This window comes from Peromyscus leucopus, chromosome 2 (genome assembly GCF_004664715.2).
Source record: "Peromyscus leucopus breed LL Stock chromosome 2, UCI_PerLeu_2.1, whole genome shotgun sequence".
Taxonomy (NCBI): Eukaryota; Metazoa; Chordata; class Mammalia; order Rodentia; family Cricetidae; genus Peromyscus; species Peromyscus leucopus.
Window position 1 is genome coordinate 138,249,455 of NC_051064.1, and position 16,780 is coordinate 138,266,234.

Here is a 16,780-nt window from a genome sequence, read left to right on the forward strand (position 1 = left end):
GAATGGACAATGTATGATTAGTAACTATCAACTTAACAGAATCCAGACATACCTGGGAAATGGCCTCTGGGTATGCTTGTGGAGGATGAACTTAATTACATTAACTGATGTGGGCAGACCCTTCTTAAAGTGGGTGGAACCATTCCCTGGGCAGAGGAGTTGGGACTCAATAAGGACAAAGTGAGCTAAGCACTAACTAGCACATTCATTTTTTCTGTCTCTTGACTGAATGCATGTGAGCAGCTGCTTAAGTTCCTGTACCTTGGCTTCCGCCATGATGAACTGTACTTTACCCTGTGAGCCAGAAGAAACCTTTCTCCTGTATGTTGCTTTGGTCAAGGTATTTTGCTAGAGCAAGAAGAAAAGGAACTAAGACACAATGCTCTAAAGCCTCAGAAGACTGAAATGCACACGCATGTTAAACTCTCACTCACTGCTCCCTGAACTTGTCTCTAAGAATACTTCTAGTCATATCACTCAGAAATGTCAGAAAAATTCCAAAAGGGAAATAATACCCTTCAAAACACAGGACTGGAAATTGGAGAGATGGCTCAGTTGTCAAGAGCACTGATTGCTCTTTCAGAGAGCCTGAGTTCAATTCCCAACACTCACATGGTAGCTCACAATTATCTGTAAATGTAGTCCCATGGGATCAGATACCCTCTTCTGGTGTGCAGACATACATGCAGACAAAACAGCCATATACATAAAATAGATAAAAATAAATCATAGGGGGGAAAAAACAAACCACAGAATTGGAGATAATAGATAATAAATGATTGAGGACTATGACAAAAGTAGTCTACACAGTAGCCACACCTCCTTTGACTCAAAAGCCTCAAATATTATTATTAATTTTCTGTCCCAGTTGAATTACCCTATATCACTTGTCAGAACTAGGAAGGAAGAAAGATTTTAGTATCTAAAGACAGACAGACAGACAGACAAAAAATGCACTCATCTTGACTATCCAAATCATACAAGAGTACAACATGGAAGAGAAACAATGCCAGATCTGTAAGAGACTAACAAGGCTCTCCATAAACACAGCCCTCTCACAAAACAACATACTGAAGCCAGGCATGTTCTTCTTGGACAGCTTTGAGCACTATTACGGCTGAACACCACTCTGTAAAGCCAGGCTTGGTGGTACAATTCTGTAACCCCAGGATTGAGGAGACTGAGTCAAGACTGCCACAAATTCCACACTAGCGTAGACTACATAGCAAATCACTACCTCAAGAAAAAGGGGGCTGGAGAGATGGCTCAGTGGCTAATAGAGCCTCCTACTCTTCCAGAGAACTGGGGTTACATTCCCAGCACCCACTACAGGCGGTTCACAACTTCTGAAACTCCAGTAAGTACAAGTTGTAAAGGTCTGAGAATGTGAAAGCTTAAGTTGTGAGGGTCTAAAAAAAGTGATTTAAGGTGTGTAAATGCAAGTTATAAAAGTCTGAGGAAGTGACTTAAGGTATATGAAAAATGAGAAATGTTTCAGATTTCTTTCCCTCTCAATATACTATTTGTTATATCAAGACTTCAAAAATTTGGGGGCTGGAGAGAGAGCTCAGCAGTTAAAGAGCACTGACTGCTCTCTCAGAGGACCCAGGTTCAATTCCCAGCACATGGCAGCTCACAACGGTCTATAACTCCAGTTCCAGAGGATCTGATATCCTTACACACCAGAGAAGCTAAAAGCTAAAAAAAAAAAGACGCCAGGCAGTGGTGGCACACGCCTTTAATCCCAGCACTCAGGAGGCAGAGCCAGGAGGATCTCTGTGAGTTCGAGGCTAGCCTGGTCTACAGAGAGAGATCCAGGACAGGCACCAAAACTACACAGAGAAACCCTGTCTTGGGAGGGTGGGAGGGAAGACTTCAAAAATTAGAAATTTTAATATTAATCAGCGGAGTTCTAATAAGCTATTGACCTAGACCTGGTAAAGCACTGGCTGCTATTATAGTCACAGGCTCAAATTTTTTAACTTCTTTTGGTTGTTTCCTAATATAGACTTAAAAGTATTTCTCACTGAGCTTAAACATCTTTGGCTTATAGACATTTGCTAACTGCTTTTTTCTACAAGGAGGACTTCAGTGGAGATTATAAATAGTTGTAATGCTAAAACTTTCATCTTTTTATAAACTTTAAAAAAAATTCGCCGGGCAGTGGTGGCGCACGCCTTTAATCCCAGCACTTGGGAGGCAGAGGCAGGCGGATCTCTGTGAGTTCGAGGCCAGCCTGGGCTACCAAGTGAGTTCCAGGAAAGGCGCAAAGCTACATAGAGAAACCCTGTCTCGAAAAACCAAAAAAAAAAAAAAAAAAAAAAAAAAAAAAATTCATGTAAGCTTCATGGAGTCAAGACTTGGATCCACCTATCAGAGGTCAACCAGACTCCAAATAAGTATTCCTGTCAATCAACAGCTTAACCTTTCCTGCCTACTGCCTATCCCTGAGTGCTGGAGATGCTGTGAATGTGTTGCTCTGATTGGTTGATAAATAAAACGCTGATTGGCCAGTAGCCAGGCAGGAAGTATAATGTAGGCGGGATAAGGAGAGAGAATTCTGAGAGATGGAAGGCTGAGTCAGGAGACGCTGCCAGCCACCACTGCCATGAGAAGCAAGATGTAAGGTACCAGTAAGCCACAAGCCGTGTGGCAACGTATAGATTAATAGAAATGGGTTATTTTAAGATATAAGAACTAGATAGCAAGAAGCCTGAGCCATTAGGCCAAACAGTTTAAATAATATGAGTGTCTGTGTGTTTATTTGGGTCTGAGTGGCTGAGGGTCTGAGACTGAGCAGGACTGGAGAGAACTCCAGCTACACCTGAGGATGGGCTCTCTCTTTCTGGTCTTGCGACTCCTTCCACCACCACCCCTTGCCCCCAACTACCAGGACCATAGGCCTGGAAGTTTCAAGTCTATACCCAAGATAAAGATTCTCCCCTAAGCTCCATATCTCTCCCTTCTGTTCCTAGCCTCTATCTGTCCCCGCAGATTTCCAAACAACTACAGAATGCAAAGTGCTCCAAACATGCCAGCCTCAGGCAGTCCTTCAGAACCAGCAAAGCCTGGACTTGCTGAAAGCTGATGTAAACTAAACACTGCTGACAGAATTTCTGATAGGCTCAAGCTTTGGACTAGCATTCCAGCCTCAAAGCAGCGTAGCCTCCCCTACTCCCCCAGCCTTAAACCAACATTCCAGCCTTCTTGGTCTCCGACAACAATGTCCTAATTTCAGCTAAGACGCAGTTACAGAAGAGATTATATTGCCTCTTATCACAAACAAAAGGCTGGAACATAAGGTTCAAATTCTGGCAGTTCCCCTCTACCAAAGAAGTCAATTCCTTATCAAAGGCAGAAGGGACAAGCAGCAATCTATGGTGCTCCTTAGCATATCAAAGCACATGCCCATCTACATGTTCCCTCACTATCACAAGTACCTGTTACACATTTCAGAGTCTATGCTAGCATCCTGGCTCTTCTCACCCCACTGCTTACCCTAAACTTCTCCAGTTAGAAGCTTCCCTCCCCATAGCTTCAACTGCTCTTTCCACTATGTCCTCTCTTGACCCCCTGTCTTGGTCATCTTTCTCTTTCTCTCTCACTCTACCCATCTCTCTCTTCTCATGACCAAGTCTAATCTGCTGGCCATGTTCAGCCTACAGTTTTCTCTCTCTGCTCTGGATGCATCCAGATGCCTCTGGCTACACTCTCCCTCATATCTACAATAAAAACCTTCCTCTCAGTCATGCCTTGCATGGTCATGTTGTCAGTTTACACACTCTGCAGAACTGCACTCACAGTATACATTCACAGACGTAATTGTTTCTTAATTTTTAAGGGAAAACGAAAGAAAAAAAGGAAAAGAGCCACTGCTATCCTAATACTCAAAAAATAAAATAATAATAATAAAAAGAACAACTACAGGGAGATATGGGTTCCAGAGCCCTTACCTGTGTGAGGGCGGAGCACTCCACATACTTGACCGCCTTCAGATCCCGGGCCAGCTTTTCGGCAGTCTCTGGAGTGATAGGTTTCTGTTTGTTCTTGGCAAGTTTCTCAATAGTAGAGGGGTCATCTCTGAGATCAATTTGGGTCCCAACAAGCAAGAAAGGAGTCTTTGGACAGTGGTGAGTTATCTCAGGCACCCACTAAAAGGAAGATTTCAAAATGCTTTTGTCAATCCGCAAGCCTCTTAAACTGTAACAGGACAACAGAAAGAACATCTGTACAGGGGAAAGAGTCTAACTCACCTTTTCTTTCACATTTTCAAATGAGGATGGAGAAACCACTGAAAAACATACTAGAAAAACATCTGTTTGTGGGTAACTCAGTGGTCGTAGTCTGTCATAATCCTCCTGCCCTAAAGAAAAAGTTAGGAGAAGTCAGCAATTGAAATCTGATGGCCACGTGGCATTAAAATCACAGGTCTAAGAAAAGGAAATTTGCAGGTCAAGAGCTAAGGCAATAGCTCTTTAGTAGGTATTGAATACCTAGCATGCACAGAGCCCTGGGTTCAACCCTATACCACATTAAAACCAGGCATGGTTGACACAAAACTATAATCTCAGCACTAGGGAGACAGAAGCAGGAAGGTTGAGTGTGTGCCAGTGTGAGCAACATGAGACCATGAGACCAGGTACCACCACCCCCACAAAAAAAGTCAAAGATGGATAGGGCAGAGCTAGCAAGATCACTCAGTGGGTAAAGGTAGTGCCATGAGTTAGGCTACCATGCCTAACAACTGAGTTCCATCCCCAGGAAACAGATAGTAAAAGGAAAGAACCAACGACCCTAAGTTTACCCCCTTTTGACCTTCAAACACATATGCTATGGCATGTACTTCCACATAAGGAAAAAAATTTAAATATTTAAAAGGAAAAGAAATGGATAGTGGAACACACATCCATAAACTCAGCACTCAGGAGGCAGAGGCAGGAGAATCACAAGTTTAAGACCAGCCTGGTCTACAAAGCAAGATTCAAACCAGTCAAAATGACATAGCAAAACTCTTATTTCAAAAAACAAAGAGGGGGAGGGGGGAATCACAGCTCTGTCAATACTTCAAGTGTACATACAGTTCACAGCATACTGGCCATTAGCAACAAAACTCAAAGGTTACCTACTCAAAGGTGTGGCTTAGTATTATATGCTCTTTGGACAATACTCCTGAGGTAATTCTATTTACATGTGTCAATAACTTAAACGGCAAGGAAACTGGAGTATTATTTGCTTTTATTTCCAGTTTTTAGTTCTTTATTAGTAAATCAATAAAAAAAATGTAGTAACAATAAACTACTGCTACAGGTGTGATTCAAAAGAAAATTCAAATCTACTTCTGGTTATGTAACAATCACAGTGAAACCACCTAACAAAATACTAATCTCAATAAAGCTCTTAGTGAAGACAACCACTATCCATAATAACAATCAAACTAAGCCAAATACTTGCCACATGCATGTTAAAGCCCATATCTGAAACTGGAAAGGCCTAAGAAAAACGAACTTGGCAAGAATCAATAGATATGTAAAAAAAAGAATAAAATACTTAGGAATTAACCAGGAAAATGAAAAGGGCAAAAAGTAAAGAAGCCCTAAGAAATGGAAAGACATCCTATACTCATATGCTAGATGATCAAATATTAAGATACCATCAATTCTACCCTACATATCCAATGCTAGAAGACCCTTTTTTTTTTTTTTTTTTTTTTTATTTCAAAGCTTAATAAATGGGGCTGGAGAGGGGCTCAGCAGTAAAGAGCACTTATTGCTCTTCCAGAGGACCTGGGTTTGATTCCCAGCAACCACACAGTAGTTCACAACCATCTGTAACTCCAGCTCTAGGGATCCAATGCCAGCTTCTGACCTCTGGGGGCACTAAGAATGCACATACATTCATGTAGGCAAAATACCCACATACACCATAAAATGAATAGTTCTAATTTTTAAAAACTTTACTAAAAGGCTACAGTGAGCAAAAGAACATGATACTGAGTTAAAGACAAATAGACCAAGGAAAAAGAAAACCCAGAAATAAATAATACAAAACAATTTTGACAAGGATCCAATAGTAAATAAAAAGTACTAGGAAAACTGGGTAGTCACAAAAATAATGAAGTTTGGTCCTTACCTAATATTACACAGAAAAAAATTTTTTATATATATAAAGGAGTATCAAGAGAGTACATATTTATTTCTCTGTGTATCCTTGGCTGTCCTAGAACTTGCTCTGTAGACCAAGCTGGCCCCAAATTCACAGAGATCTGCCTGCCTCTGCCGAGTACTGGGGTTAAAGACATGTGCCACCACCCAGCAGAACAGTATAATTTACTGGCAGGTGCTTACCTCATCTGTATCAGGCCCTAGGCTCAAATCTAAACTCATCCCTCAAAAGGACTGTATCAGCACAGTAAAAAAACAATCCAGGAGCTGGAAAGATGGTTCAGTAGTTAAGAGCACTGGCAGCTCTTCTGGAGGACTAGAATTTGGTGCCCAGCACCCACATGGCAGCTCACAACCATCTGTAACTCCAGTTCCAGAGGATACAACACACTCTTTTGGCTTCAATAGGCATTGCATGCATGTGGTGCAGAGACACACATGCAGGCAAAACACCCATATACATAAAATAAAAATAAAATCTGAAAAAAAAATTATAGCGATCCAGAGAATGGGAGAAATAGCCTGCAAATCCTGATACGAGTGAGAGATTATTATCTACAGAACTCCTAATATTCAACCAAATTACAAACAAATCCAATTCATGAAAAAGTAAAAAAAAAAATAAAAAAAAAATTTAAAAAGCCAGAGGACTCACATTTCTCCAAAGAAAATACAACCCTCACACATTATTGGCAGGAACATAAGTTGGGACAGCTCTTGAAAAGAGATTCCTAAAATAACTAAAAACAGAATTTTCACACTATCCAGCAACTCCAATTACAGGCATACACAACTAAAAGAACTGAAAGCGGGATTTGTAAACCTATGTTCATCAACGTTACTGACATCAGATAAAACATAAGCAGTTCATAGCACCAATGTTAATAAGAGCTTATATCTAGAACCCAAACACATTAGCTCACATGTGAATAAACAATTATGCTGAATTCAGAGTAGGATAGTGCTCAGCAACAAAAACAAAGAACCATGATATACATGCATGGATGGCTCTCACAGGTCAAACATAAAAGATTCACAAGAAATCCTAGAAGAGCCAAATAGTGGGAACCTAGAAGTCCATCTGTGGCTGTTAAGGTCAAGAAAAAGCTGTAAAAGCACAAGCAAAATTTTAGGATATTAAAAATTAGATGGATGGATGGATGGATAGATGGATGGATAATAGATGGACAGATGGATGGGTGAGTGGGTGGATGGATGAGTGAGTGGGTGGCTGGATAGATATAGATAGATATGATATAGATGAATGGATAAAACAGACCCACAGATAAGGTAGATATATTGATTATGGTGGAGGTCAATACAATTCATCAAACTTAACACTTACCAAAATGAATTTTATTGTTATACTCAACAACTTTTTATCTGAACACACCTATAATCCCAAAGTCAGGAAGTTGAGGCAGGGAGACTTTATATTCAAGACTAACCTAGACTACACAAGAATACTGTCTCAAAAAGTAAAACACATTCTGAAGGTCTGATTCAAAATGCTTACAACTGCCCAGGTATAATGGCACATGCCTTTAATTCCAGCAATGGAAGACAGACGCAGGTGGATCTATGTGAGTTCGAGGCCAGCCTGGTCTACAAAGAAGAGTTCCAGGATAGCCAAGGCTACACAGAGAAACCCTGTCTCAAAAAAAACAATGAATGAATGAATGAATGATAGATAGATAAAAATAATAAATATGACATTTACAACCTTGGTCATATTTAGGAAACAGAGTACTTCATTTCAGGGTCTTATGTAGCCCAGCCTGGCCTTCAATTTGCTATATATGACTTTGAGCTTCTGATCCTCCTGCTTCTGCCCAGAGAAGCTTCTGCTGTGACTACAGCCACACCAAATTTATGTGGTAATGATGGGGATTGAACCCAGGGCCTCATGCATGCAAGGGGAGTATGCTACCAACTAAGCTACATCTCTAGTCCTCAATTGTGAGATTTGAACAAGGGGATGAAAGGAAATAATCAGCAGACATGTTTTCTGAGCTCAGTCCCCTAGTCTCTCTCCAGCCTCCAAACCCATTAGAGTTTACCTAATGACTCTCAGACCATATTGTATCCTCTACCATACCATCCACCCAGGGTATTCCAAACTCCTATTAGCCGTCCAGGGTCAACTATCTTTCTGAGTGTGGTCTTTTGAGGTAGGGTCTCTACACAGCCCTGGCTGTACTGGAACTCACTATGTAGGCTAGACTGGCCTCAAACTCACAGAGATCTACCTGCCTCTGCCTCCTAAATCCTGGGATTAGATTAAATCCCCTTGCTAATAACAAAAAATAAGTGAATTACTAATATACTAATTTCATGGTGTACAAAGAAGACATCCAGTAGCAACTGTTAATGTTACAGATCAAAATATTATGAGACATTAAGTTTTCACCTGCAGTATCAAAAAGTCCAAGAGTATATGGCTCTCCACCAATCATAACTGTGACTGCATAGTTGTCGAAAACCTAAAAACAAAACAAATACAACATTGTTAGTAAGTGAGATAGTACAATTCCTAGCCACTTATTTCCTTCCCAAGAAGAAAATTCATCTTTCTATGTAACCAATCTCACCAACTACGCCCTTGCATGAGCTGAATGGTTCTTGATAACAAAATGAGAGACTGTGTCCTGGGATGTCCTACTACGTGAGGAACACAAAATCATAAGTGGTATCACAGAAACCAGGCATCCAACTCTAGAGGACCCTTCCATCCATCTTCAATGAGATTAGGCAGTAAATAAAAGGTGATTTTCATTCTTTCTGACAACTAGTAGTATTGGGAAGCTTTTGAATAAAACACTTTGCTAAATGAAAATAAACTAGCTTTAAAAAAAAAGGGGAGGGGGCTAGAGCGATGGCTCAGTGGTGAAGAGCACTATTGCTCTTCCAGAGGTCAGGAGTTCAATTCCCAGAAACCACATGGTGGCTCACAACCATCTCTAGTGGGATCTGATGCCCTTCTAGCATAAAGACGTACATGCAGACAGAGCACTCATACATAAAAAATAAATAAATAAATCTTAAAATGAAGGGAGGGAGGGAGGAAGAAAGAAAAAGGAAAAAGCAAATTGGGTATGGTGGAACACCCCAGAATCCCCAGCACTTAGCCACGAGCAGCAGCAAGAAAAACCAACCAAGGTCACTCTGACCTACTTGGTGAATTTAAGGACTGTCTCAAAAATAAATAATAAAAATTTTCAAATAATCCCCTTCAAGTCTAAAAAACTTAAGACAGTGCTTTGCTTCAACAATGTTCAATCTGAAGGGTGGTGGTGGCACACGCCTTTAATCCCAGCACTCGGGAGGCAGAGCCAGGCGGATCTTTGTGAGTTCGAGGCCAGCCTGGTCTACAGAGCGAGATCCAGGAAAGGCGCAAAGCTACACAGAGAAACCCTGTCTCGAAAAATCAAAAAAAAAAAAAAAAAAAAAAAAACAGAAAGAAATTATTTATTCACAGACAGCTACTTTTAATTCAGAACTGAAACTGGGCTGGAGAGATGACCCAGTGGTTAAGAGCTCATACTGTTCTTTCAGAATTCAGTTCCCAGAACCTACATGAGGAGGCTCACAACCACTGTAACTCCAGCTCGAGGAATCCAGCACCTCTGGCCTCTGTGGGCATATGGACATCATGCACACACAATTAAAAAGTAACTAAATAGCCAGGCGGAGGTGGCACACACCTTTAATCCCAGCACTCAGGAGGCAAAGCCAGGTGGATCTCTGTGAGTTCGAGGCCAGTCTGGTCTACAGAGTGAGAGCCAGGACAGGCACCAAAGCTACACAGAGAAACACTGTCTCAAAAATAAATAAATAAATAAATAAATAAATAAATAAATAAATAAATAAATAAATAAATAAATAGATTTAAAAAAATAAGTAAGTAAGTAATTGATTAAAGGAAAGGAAAAAACAAAAAAACAGGAATATGCCGAATGTGTCAGGTAGCATCTATCCAGATGAGCCACTTGGGAAGCTAAGGCAGAAGAATCACTTGAATCCTAGACACCAACATGAACAATGTAGTGAAACCTTGCCTGGAGGGGTGGGGGGGATTCAGAAATCAGGAAGCATTAGACAGAGATATCAAGCAGACCTCGGTAAGTTTAAGGCCAGTCTGGTCTACACAACAAGTTCCAGGAAAGCCAGGGCTACACAGTTGAGACCCAGTCTCCAAAAAAAACAGGTATCAGAAAAGCTTGATTTCCAAGTCTCAACTGCAGGTTGGAGCTGACTTTTCTCTCCCATGGAAGATAAGATGATGTATAAAATTCTTCAGCTCTAATCTCTGTCCTCTAACTGGTAACTCAGTCCACAGATGGGCATAAACATGCACTGTATACCAAATCAATTTCCATGTAGACACCACAGATATAGAATATACTTTGGCCTATTTACCTAAACAGGCCCATCTAAAAAATTTACTCCACTGCTGATCTTTCCCTGACGATACACATACATACAAAACACCCAGAAGCTCACATCAAATAAAGTCCTGAAAGATTTGGAAATCACATTTACAAGTAAAAGCTCAGACACAAGTTTCCCAATGGATGTCTCATCCTGAGACACGATCCACATCTTTTTTTTTTTTTAATAAATTTATTATGTATACAGTGTTCTGCCTGCATGTCTGCCTGCACACCAGAAGAGGGCATCAGATCTCATTATAGAGGGTTGTGAGCCACCACATGTTTGCAAGCCACCACATGGTTGCTGGGAACTTAACTCAGGACCTCAGAAAGAGCAGCCAGTGCTCTTAACCTCTGAGCCATCTCCCCAGCCCCTAAGATTTACATCTTATCTCATAAAGACCCTTGTAACTTCAAAATATCTTCTGATTAATGGGCCAACTCAAAAATGTAGTTTTAGTACCAAACTACTTTTTTTTTCTTTTTGATTTTTTTGAGACAGGGTTTCTTTGTGTGGCCCTGGCTGTCCTAGAACTAACTCTGTAGACCATGCTGGCCTCAAACTCAGCGATTCACCTGCCTCTGCCTCCAAAGTGCTGGACTTAAAGGTGTGTGCCACCACCACCCAGCTATCAAATTATATCTTTAAATTCTCACCCCTCAAAGAAACTTCTTCTTTCTTGGGAAAAGCAAGCAGCCAGTACTCTTACCTGTGGAGCTATCCCTCCACCCTCAGCTGTTTAATTTCAATTTTAAAGTGTAAGTAATTACCCATGAGAAGTCAGAAACCTTTAAAAATAGCAAACAATAGGCTGGTGTAATAACTGAGATGGTAAGGGCACTTGCTGCCAAACATGACAACCTGAGTTCAATCCCAGGGCCCACATGATCAAAAGAGATCCCTTCAAGTTGTCCTCAACCCTCCATACAAGTGCCAAGGCAGGTGGGGTATGTACATACATACACACACCCCACAAAGTAAATAAAGATAATGAAATTTAATTTTTTTTTAAAGGGCAAAAATATTTCAGTTCAGGCAGGCAAAGTTTTTTTCGAATGAGATGACATTAAAATTCCTTTCACCATCAGAAAACCTTTATACTTACAGTTGGTACGTATTCCGATGGAAATTTGTTTGTTGTATAGGATATCAGGAGACATGTTTTACCAACAGCACCATCGCCGACAACAACACACTTAATTGTCTGCATTGCGGAAATAGTTTTGTATCCACTTTTAATATTTCAAATTAGATGTTGACCTACAAAGAAATTAAAGACAATTATTCTATTGACTTCTATTTATATACATATTTTTTTCCTCTCAACTAGTAACAGGTTCAGCCAATCAAAGAAAAGAACTAGCATTACTGATATAGCTAAAAACCTCTAAAAAGAAATACAGCAATTGCTCAGAGCAGCAGTTGCAAGGGTCCATTTGCTAAGTTTCTGGACCTGGTTGTTTTGTCTTAAGTATCAAAATCCAAAGTAGAACAGTAATCAGTATATTTCTTTTTTTTAATTACTTTTTCTAATAACAAAAAGGAAGAGCCGGGTGGCGGCGGCGGCGCACGCCTTTAATCCCAGCACTCGGGAGGCAGAGCCAGGCGGATCTCTGTGAGTTCGAGGCCAGCCTGGGCTACCAAGTGAGTTCCAGGAAAGGCGCAAAGCTACACAGAGAAACCCTGTCTCGAAAAAAGCAAAAAAAAAAAAAAAAAAAAAAAAAAAAAAAAAAAAAAAAAAAAAAAGGAAGAGATAGGAGAAAGAGTCCCATGTGATATATGAATTTTGTGAAAGCTTACTTTAGTATGACCACATATGTACTATATGCAAGATCAATTGCAACACAAAGAACACTGTAAACAATGGTTCATTACCCAGCCTTAGAGCAGCAGCATCCCGGAACCTAAGTACCAAGCAGCACAGTCCATTAACCCCAGAATATGTGAGCATTAGGAACTGGACAATGATCAGGTAATCTCTAGTCAGCAGCCATGGTAGCATCAGTTAGCCTAGTTATTACTCATGGCCTGAAGAGTTTCAACCTACATTTTAAAAATGAAAATATCAGCTCTTCTAACTATAGTGATTTATTTAAAAATATAATTACATGGGCTGAGGAGATAGCTCAGAGAGCACAGCACTTTCCCAGACAAGCCTGACAACCTGAGCTCAGATCTCCAGAACCACATCAAAGTCAGGTGCAGTAGTGAAAGTGCCAGTAATCCCAGAGTGCCCCTCCAGGAAGGGGGAGGCAGAAGCTTGCAGCCTAGATGGTACACAAAGCAGTGAACAAGAAAAACCCTGACTCAAAATACAAGGTAAAAGATAAGGACTACTACTCAAGGTTGTCCTCAGACCTTCACTAATACACCACAGCAGTGCAAACACATTATTACAAATGTGCCAAGAATTTACTGTAAAAAGAAAAAAAATTGCAAGTGGCTATGGCATTAAAATTTTGCCAGGCAGTGGTGGTGAACACCTTTAATCCCAGCACTTGGAAGACAGAGGCAAGCCAATATCTGAGTTCAAGGTCAGCCCAGTCTACAGAGCGAATTCCAGGACAGCCAGGACTACATAGGGTAACCCTATCTCAAACAACAAAACAAAACAACAACAACAAAGAATTTGTTACACTTAACTCTGAGATATACTTCCCCTCAAAAAAATATTTTAGATTTGTTATGAGTGTTCTGCTCATGTGTATGCCCATGCACCTACCATGTATGTCTGGTGGCCAGGAAAGTCAGAAGAGAAAGTTGTGAGCCGCCACATGGGGCTAGAATGGAAGCCAGATCCTTTACAAGAACAAGAGTTCTTAACTACTGAGCACATCTCTTCAGTGCCCCTCCAATTTTTTTGACATCTGCGAAATCAAGATATGAAATCCTTGTGTGTCTGTGAACGTGTGTATATCTGTATATAAGTACATATGCACTTGTGTGCAAAAGTGTGGAAGCCATAAGATGGGCTCAAGTGTAATTCTGCAGCTGCCATGCAGCTTGTTATTTATTTATTTATTTTTATTTATTTGTTTGTTTTATTTTTGGGTGTTTTTTTTGGGGGGGGGGGGGACAGGGTTTCTCTGTGTTGCTTTGCGCCTTTCCTGGAACTCACTTTAGAGACTAGGCTGGCCTCGAACTCACAGAGATCTGCCTGCCTCTGCCTCCCAAGTGCTGGGATTAAAGGCGTGTGCCACCACCGCCACCACCACCACATGGCCTAGTTTGCTTTTTTGAAACAGGGTTTCTTATTGGCCTTGTGTTCACCAAGTAGAAAAGATAAACTGAGCATCGAGTACCAACTTTTTTGTGGGTTCTGGAGATTGAACTCAGGTCCTCATGCTTGTACTTTACCAACTGAGTAATCTCCCCCAACCACAAAGGAACAAATACTTCCAACGGCTTGGAGAGAAATAAATAAATCATCTGCATAATCCCTGGTGGGGGGAGGTTACAATTTCTTGCCGGTTAGAGCTGCCATCTTATTAAACATGAAAAGATAGTCCTCTGGGCCAGTAAAATAGATCAGCCAAAGAAAACACTTGCCACCAAGCCTGATGACCTGAGTTCAATCCATGGGACCCACATGGTAGGAGAGAAGTGATTTCCACAAGTTGTCATCTGACAGCCACATGTATATCATGCATGGCACATATAGGCCTCCCCCCTAAACAACCAATCAATGTATAAATTTAAAAAAAGACAGATAGATATCTCTACTAATTCAAATATAAACCCAAGGGTTGGATGCCATGTCTATGTATTTCTAAATCTAGTTCCCTTCACAACATTTAATCACAATTTAGAAATGTTCATTAATACTTCTGTACAGGTGCCTAGAACATTTCACACATCACTGTACTTTAAACACTTAGAACAGACTGACACGTTTATAAGATGATGAATGAATATAAAACTCACATAAAATATAAAACTACAACAGCAGTCACAGGCGATATAAACTGCCCCATTACTCACAGAAATATGGGCTGGACATGGTCATAACAATAATCTCAGCACTTGGGAAGCAGAAGTAGGAAAATATTGAATTTGAGGACAATGTGGGCTACAGAATAAATCCCAAACCAGCTAGGATTACATAGGCAAGACTGTCTCAAAAGATAAGGGAGGCTCAGTCAATAAAATGCTTGCCTTTTAAGCACAAGGACCCGAGTTTGTTTCCCAGAACACACCTAGGGGTCTGCAAGATGGCTCAAAAGGTCAAGACAACTGCCACTAATTCTGATGACCTGAGTTCAACACTGGGAGCCCACATAGAAGCAAAGAACCAATTTTCCAAGTTGTCCTCTGATCTCCACATGTGACATGACACTCTATGAAATCACACAAACACACACACACACACACACACACACACACACACACACACACACTGAATGAATGAATAATGAATGAATGAATGAAAAAACTTTTTAAGCTGAGCACACCTATGCATGGTGTACACATCTGCAATTCCAGAGCTAAAGAAGTAGAAAAAGGCTGATCACTGGAGCTTACTAGCTAGCCATACTAGCCTATTTGGTGAGTTTCAGACATGTGTACCAAAACACTGAACCATGGTGACCACCAAATCCATAGTCAAATAGGAAGAGGTAAACAGTCTTGGCACCCCATTTGCAGCTAGCTCTTGAGGTGAGGGCAGTTTTGTGAAATAGGTTAGTATGCTAGGAAAGTTACATTAACTGACATGGCATGAGAAAAAGATATTACATTCACACTAACCCAAAATACTACTAAATGTTTTCATTTTAAATACACTTGACCCTAAAGCACTCCATTTTATCTAGGTACAAGAAAGAGGAGACACTACAGGAAATCAGAAAATAATTATTCAATTCCACAAGTCTTTCTTGCCAATCCAACTAGCCTGGCTACCAGATTAGGTAGAATATATAAAACCAAAACTCTGTCTCTGTCTCTCTCTCTCCTGTCTAATCCTTGGAGACTGCAGTTTACATAACCTTAGCATAAATTGTGGTAGATATCTATATACAGCTTTAAAATTTTTTTTTTTTTTTTTACAGTCAGGCATGGTGGTGCACACCTTTAATCCCAGCACTCAGGAGGGAGGCCAGCCTGCTCTAGATGGTGAGTTCCAGGACAGCCAGGGCTTGTTAATATAGAGAAACCCCGGGGTGGGGGACCAAAAATAAAAGATGGAAAGTGAGAAAGACACTTGACATCCACCTCTGGCCTCACACATGTACACATAAACACACACACAAAGTGCTCATACTATAAAACAGTCCAAATTTACATGCATGCACACTGTCCTCTTTGGCTCTACATCACACAACATGTGAGGTGGTGCAAATATCCTACTAAGAACACAACACTGCTTGGGAATTCCTCCCAAAAAGCTTGATGCCGGAAGGTGGTGACAACACCTTTAATCCCAGCTTTTGGGTGGTAGGGGCAGAGTCCTCTGAGTTTGAGGATAGCCTGGTCTACAGAATGAGTTCCAGGACAGCCAAGACTGTTACACAGTGAAACCCTGTCTTGAAAAAAAAAACAAGTTTGACAGAGTCTCATGTATCCCCAACTGGCCTCAGAGACAGGGATAGAAGCCAGAATTTTGTACATGCTAGGTAACTGAACTACATCCTCAGTTCCCAAACGTTTCTTCTATACCTCCACCATAGCTACCTTTTTTCCCAAAACAAGAAATACACTGTTAACTGTTTTTGAACACTGGATTACATATTTCAACTTATTGTATTAATTCTCCAAATATTACTCAAAAAAACCAAGACAAAGAATGAGAAAGTTAGAATGGAAGGTCTAGGTAAGAATAAGCACTAGGTGAGGCAGCTCACACCCACAGTCCCAACACCTGGGAGGCAGAGGCAGGAATAGAACATTACAGCAAATTCCAGGACAGTGTTCTGTATAGCCCTTAGGCTCCATAGAGAAAAAGAGGAAAGGAGAAAAGTATGGCTTGAAAGACTTGCCTCAAAGCCAGAAAGCTAATATATATGTATCACGCCATTCTTTTCCAACTCTAAACTTTACACAAATGGTGGTACATGTCTGTCATCTCAGCAAAAGGATCGTGAATTTGATGCCAATCTAGGCTATATAATGAAAATGTACATGTGAGTGCACATTCATGCATATTTATGTCACACATAGAGTTGTTTTAACTTTATAGTTTTCAGAAC

At 40.6% G+C, this 16,780-nt stretch overlaps 1 protein-coding gene across 3 annotated transcripts in view; it reads right to left on the minus strand.

Annotated features, from left to right (window-relative positions):
- Cdc42 (cell division cycle 42) overlaps nt 1–16,780 on the minus strand; it is a 40,368-nt gene that overhangs the window by 5,352 nt on the left and 18,236 nt on the right. For all 3 annotated transcript variants that reach the window (XM_028875380.2, XM_028875382.2, XM_028875383.2), the window contains exons 2-5: nt 11,701–11,855; nt 8,572–8,644; nt 4,254–4,363; nt 3,954–4,151 (exon numbers count right to left, since the gene is read on the minus strand). In XM_028875380.2, the coding sequence (XP_028731213.1) occupies nt 3,954–4,151; nt 4,254–4,363; nt 8,572–8,644; nt 11,701–11,805 (486 nt within the window). In that variant the 5' untranslated portion in view covers nt 11,806–11,855. The remainder of the gene's footprint in view (nt 1–3,953; nt 4,152–4,253; nt 4,364–8,571; nt 8,645–11,700; nt 11,856–16,780) is intronic.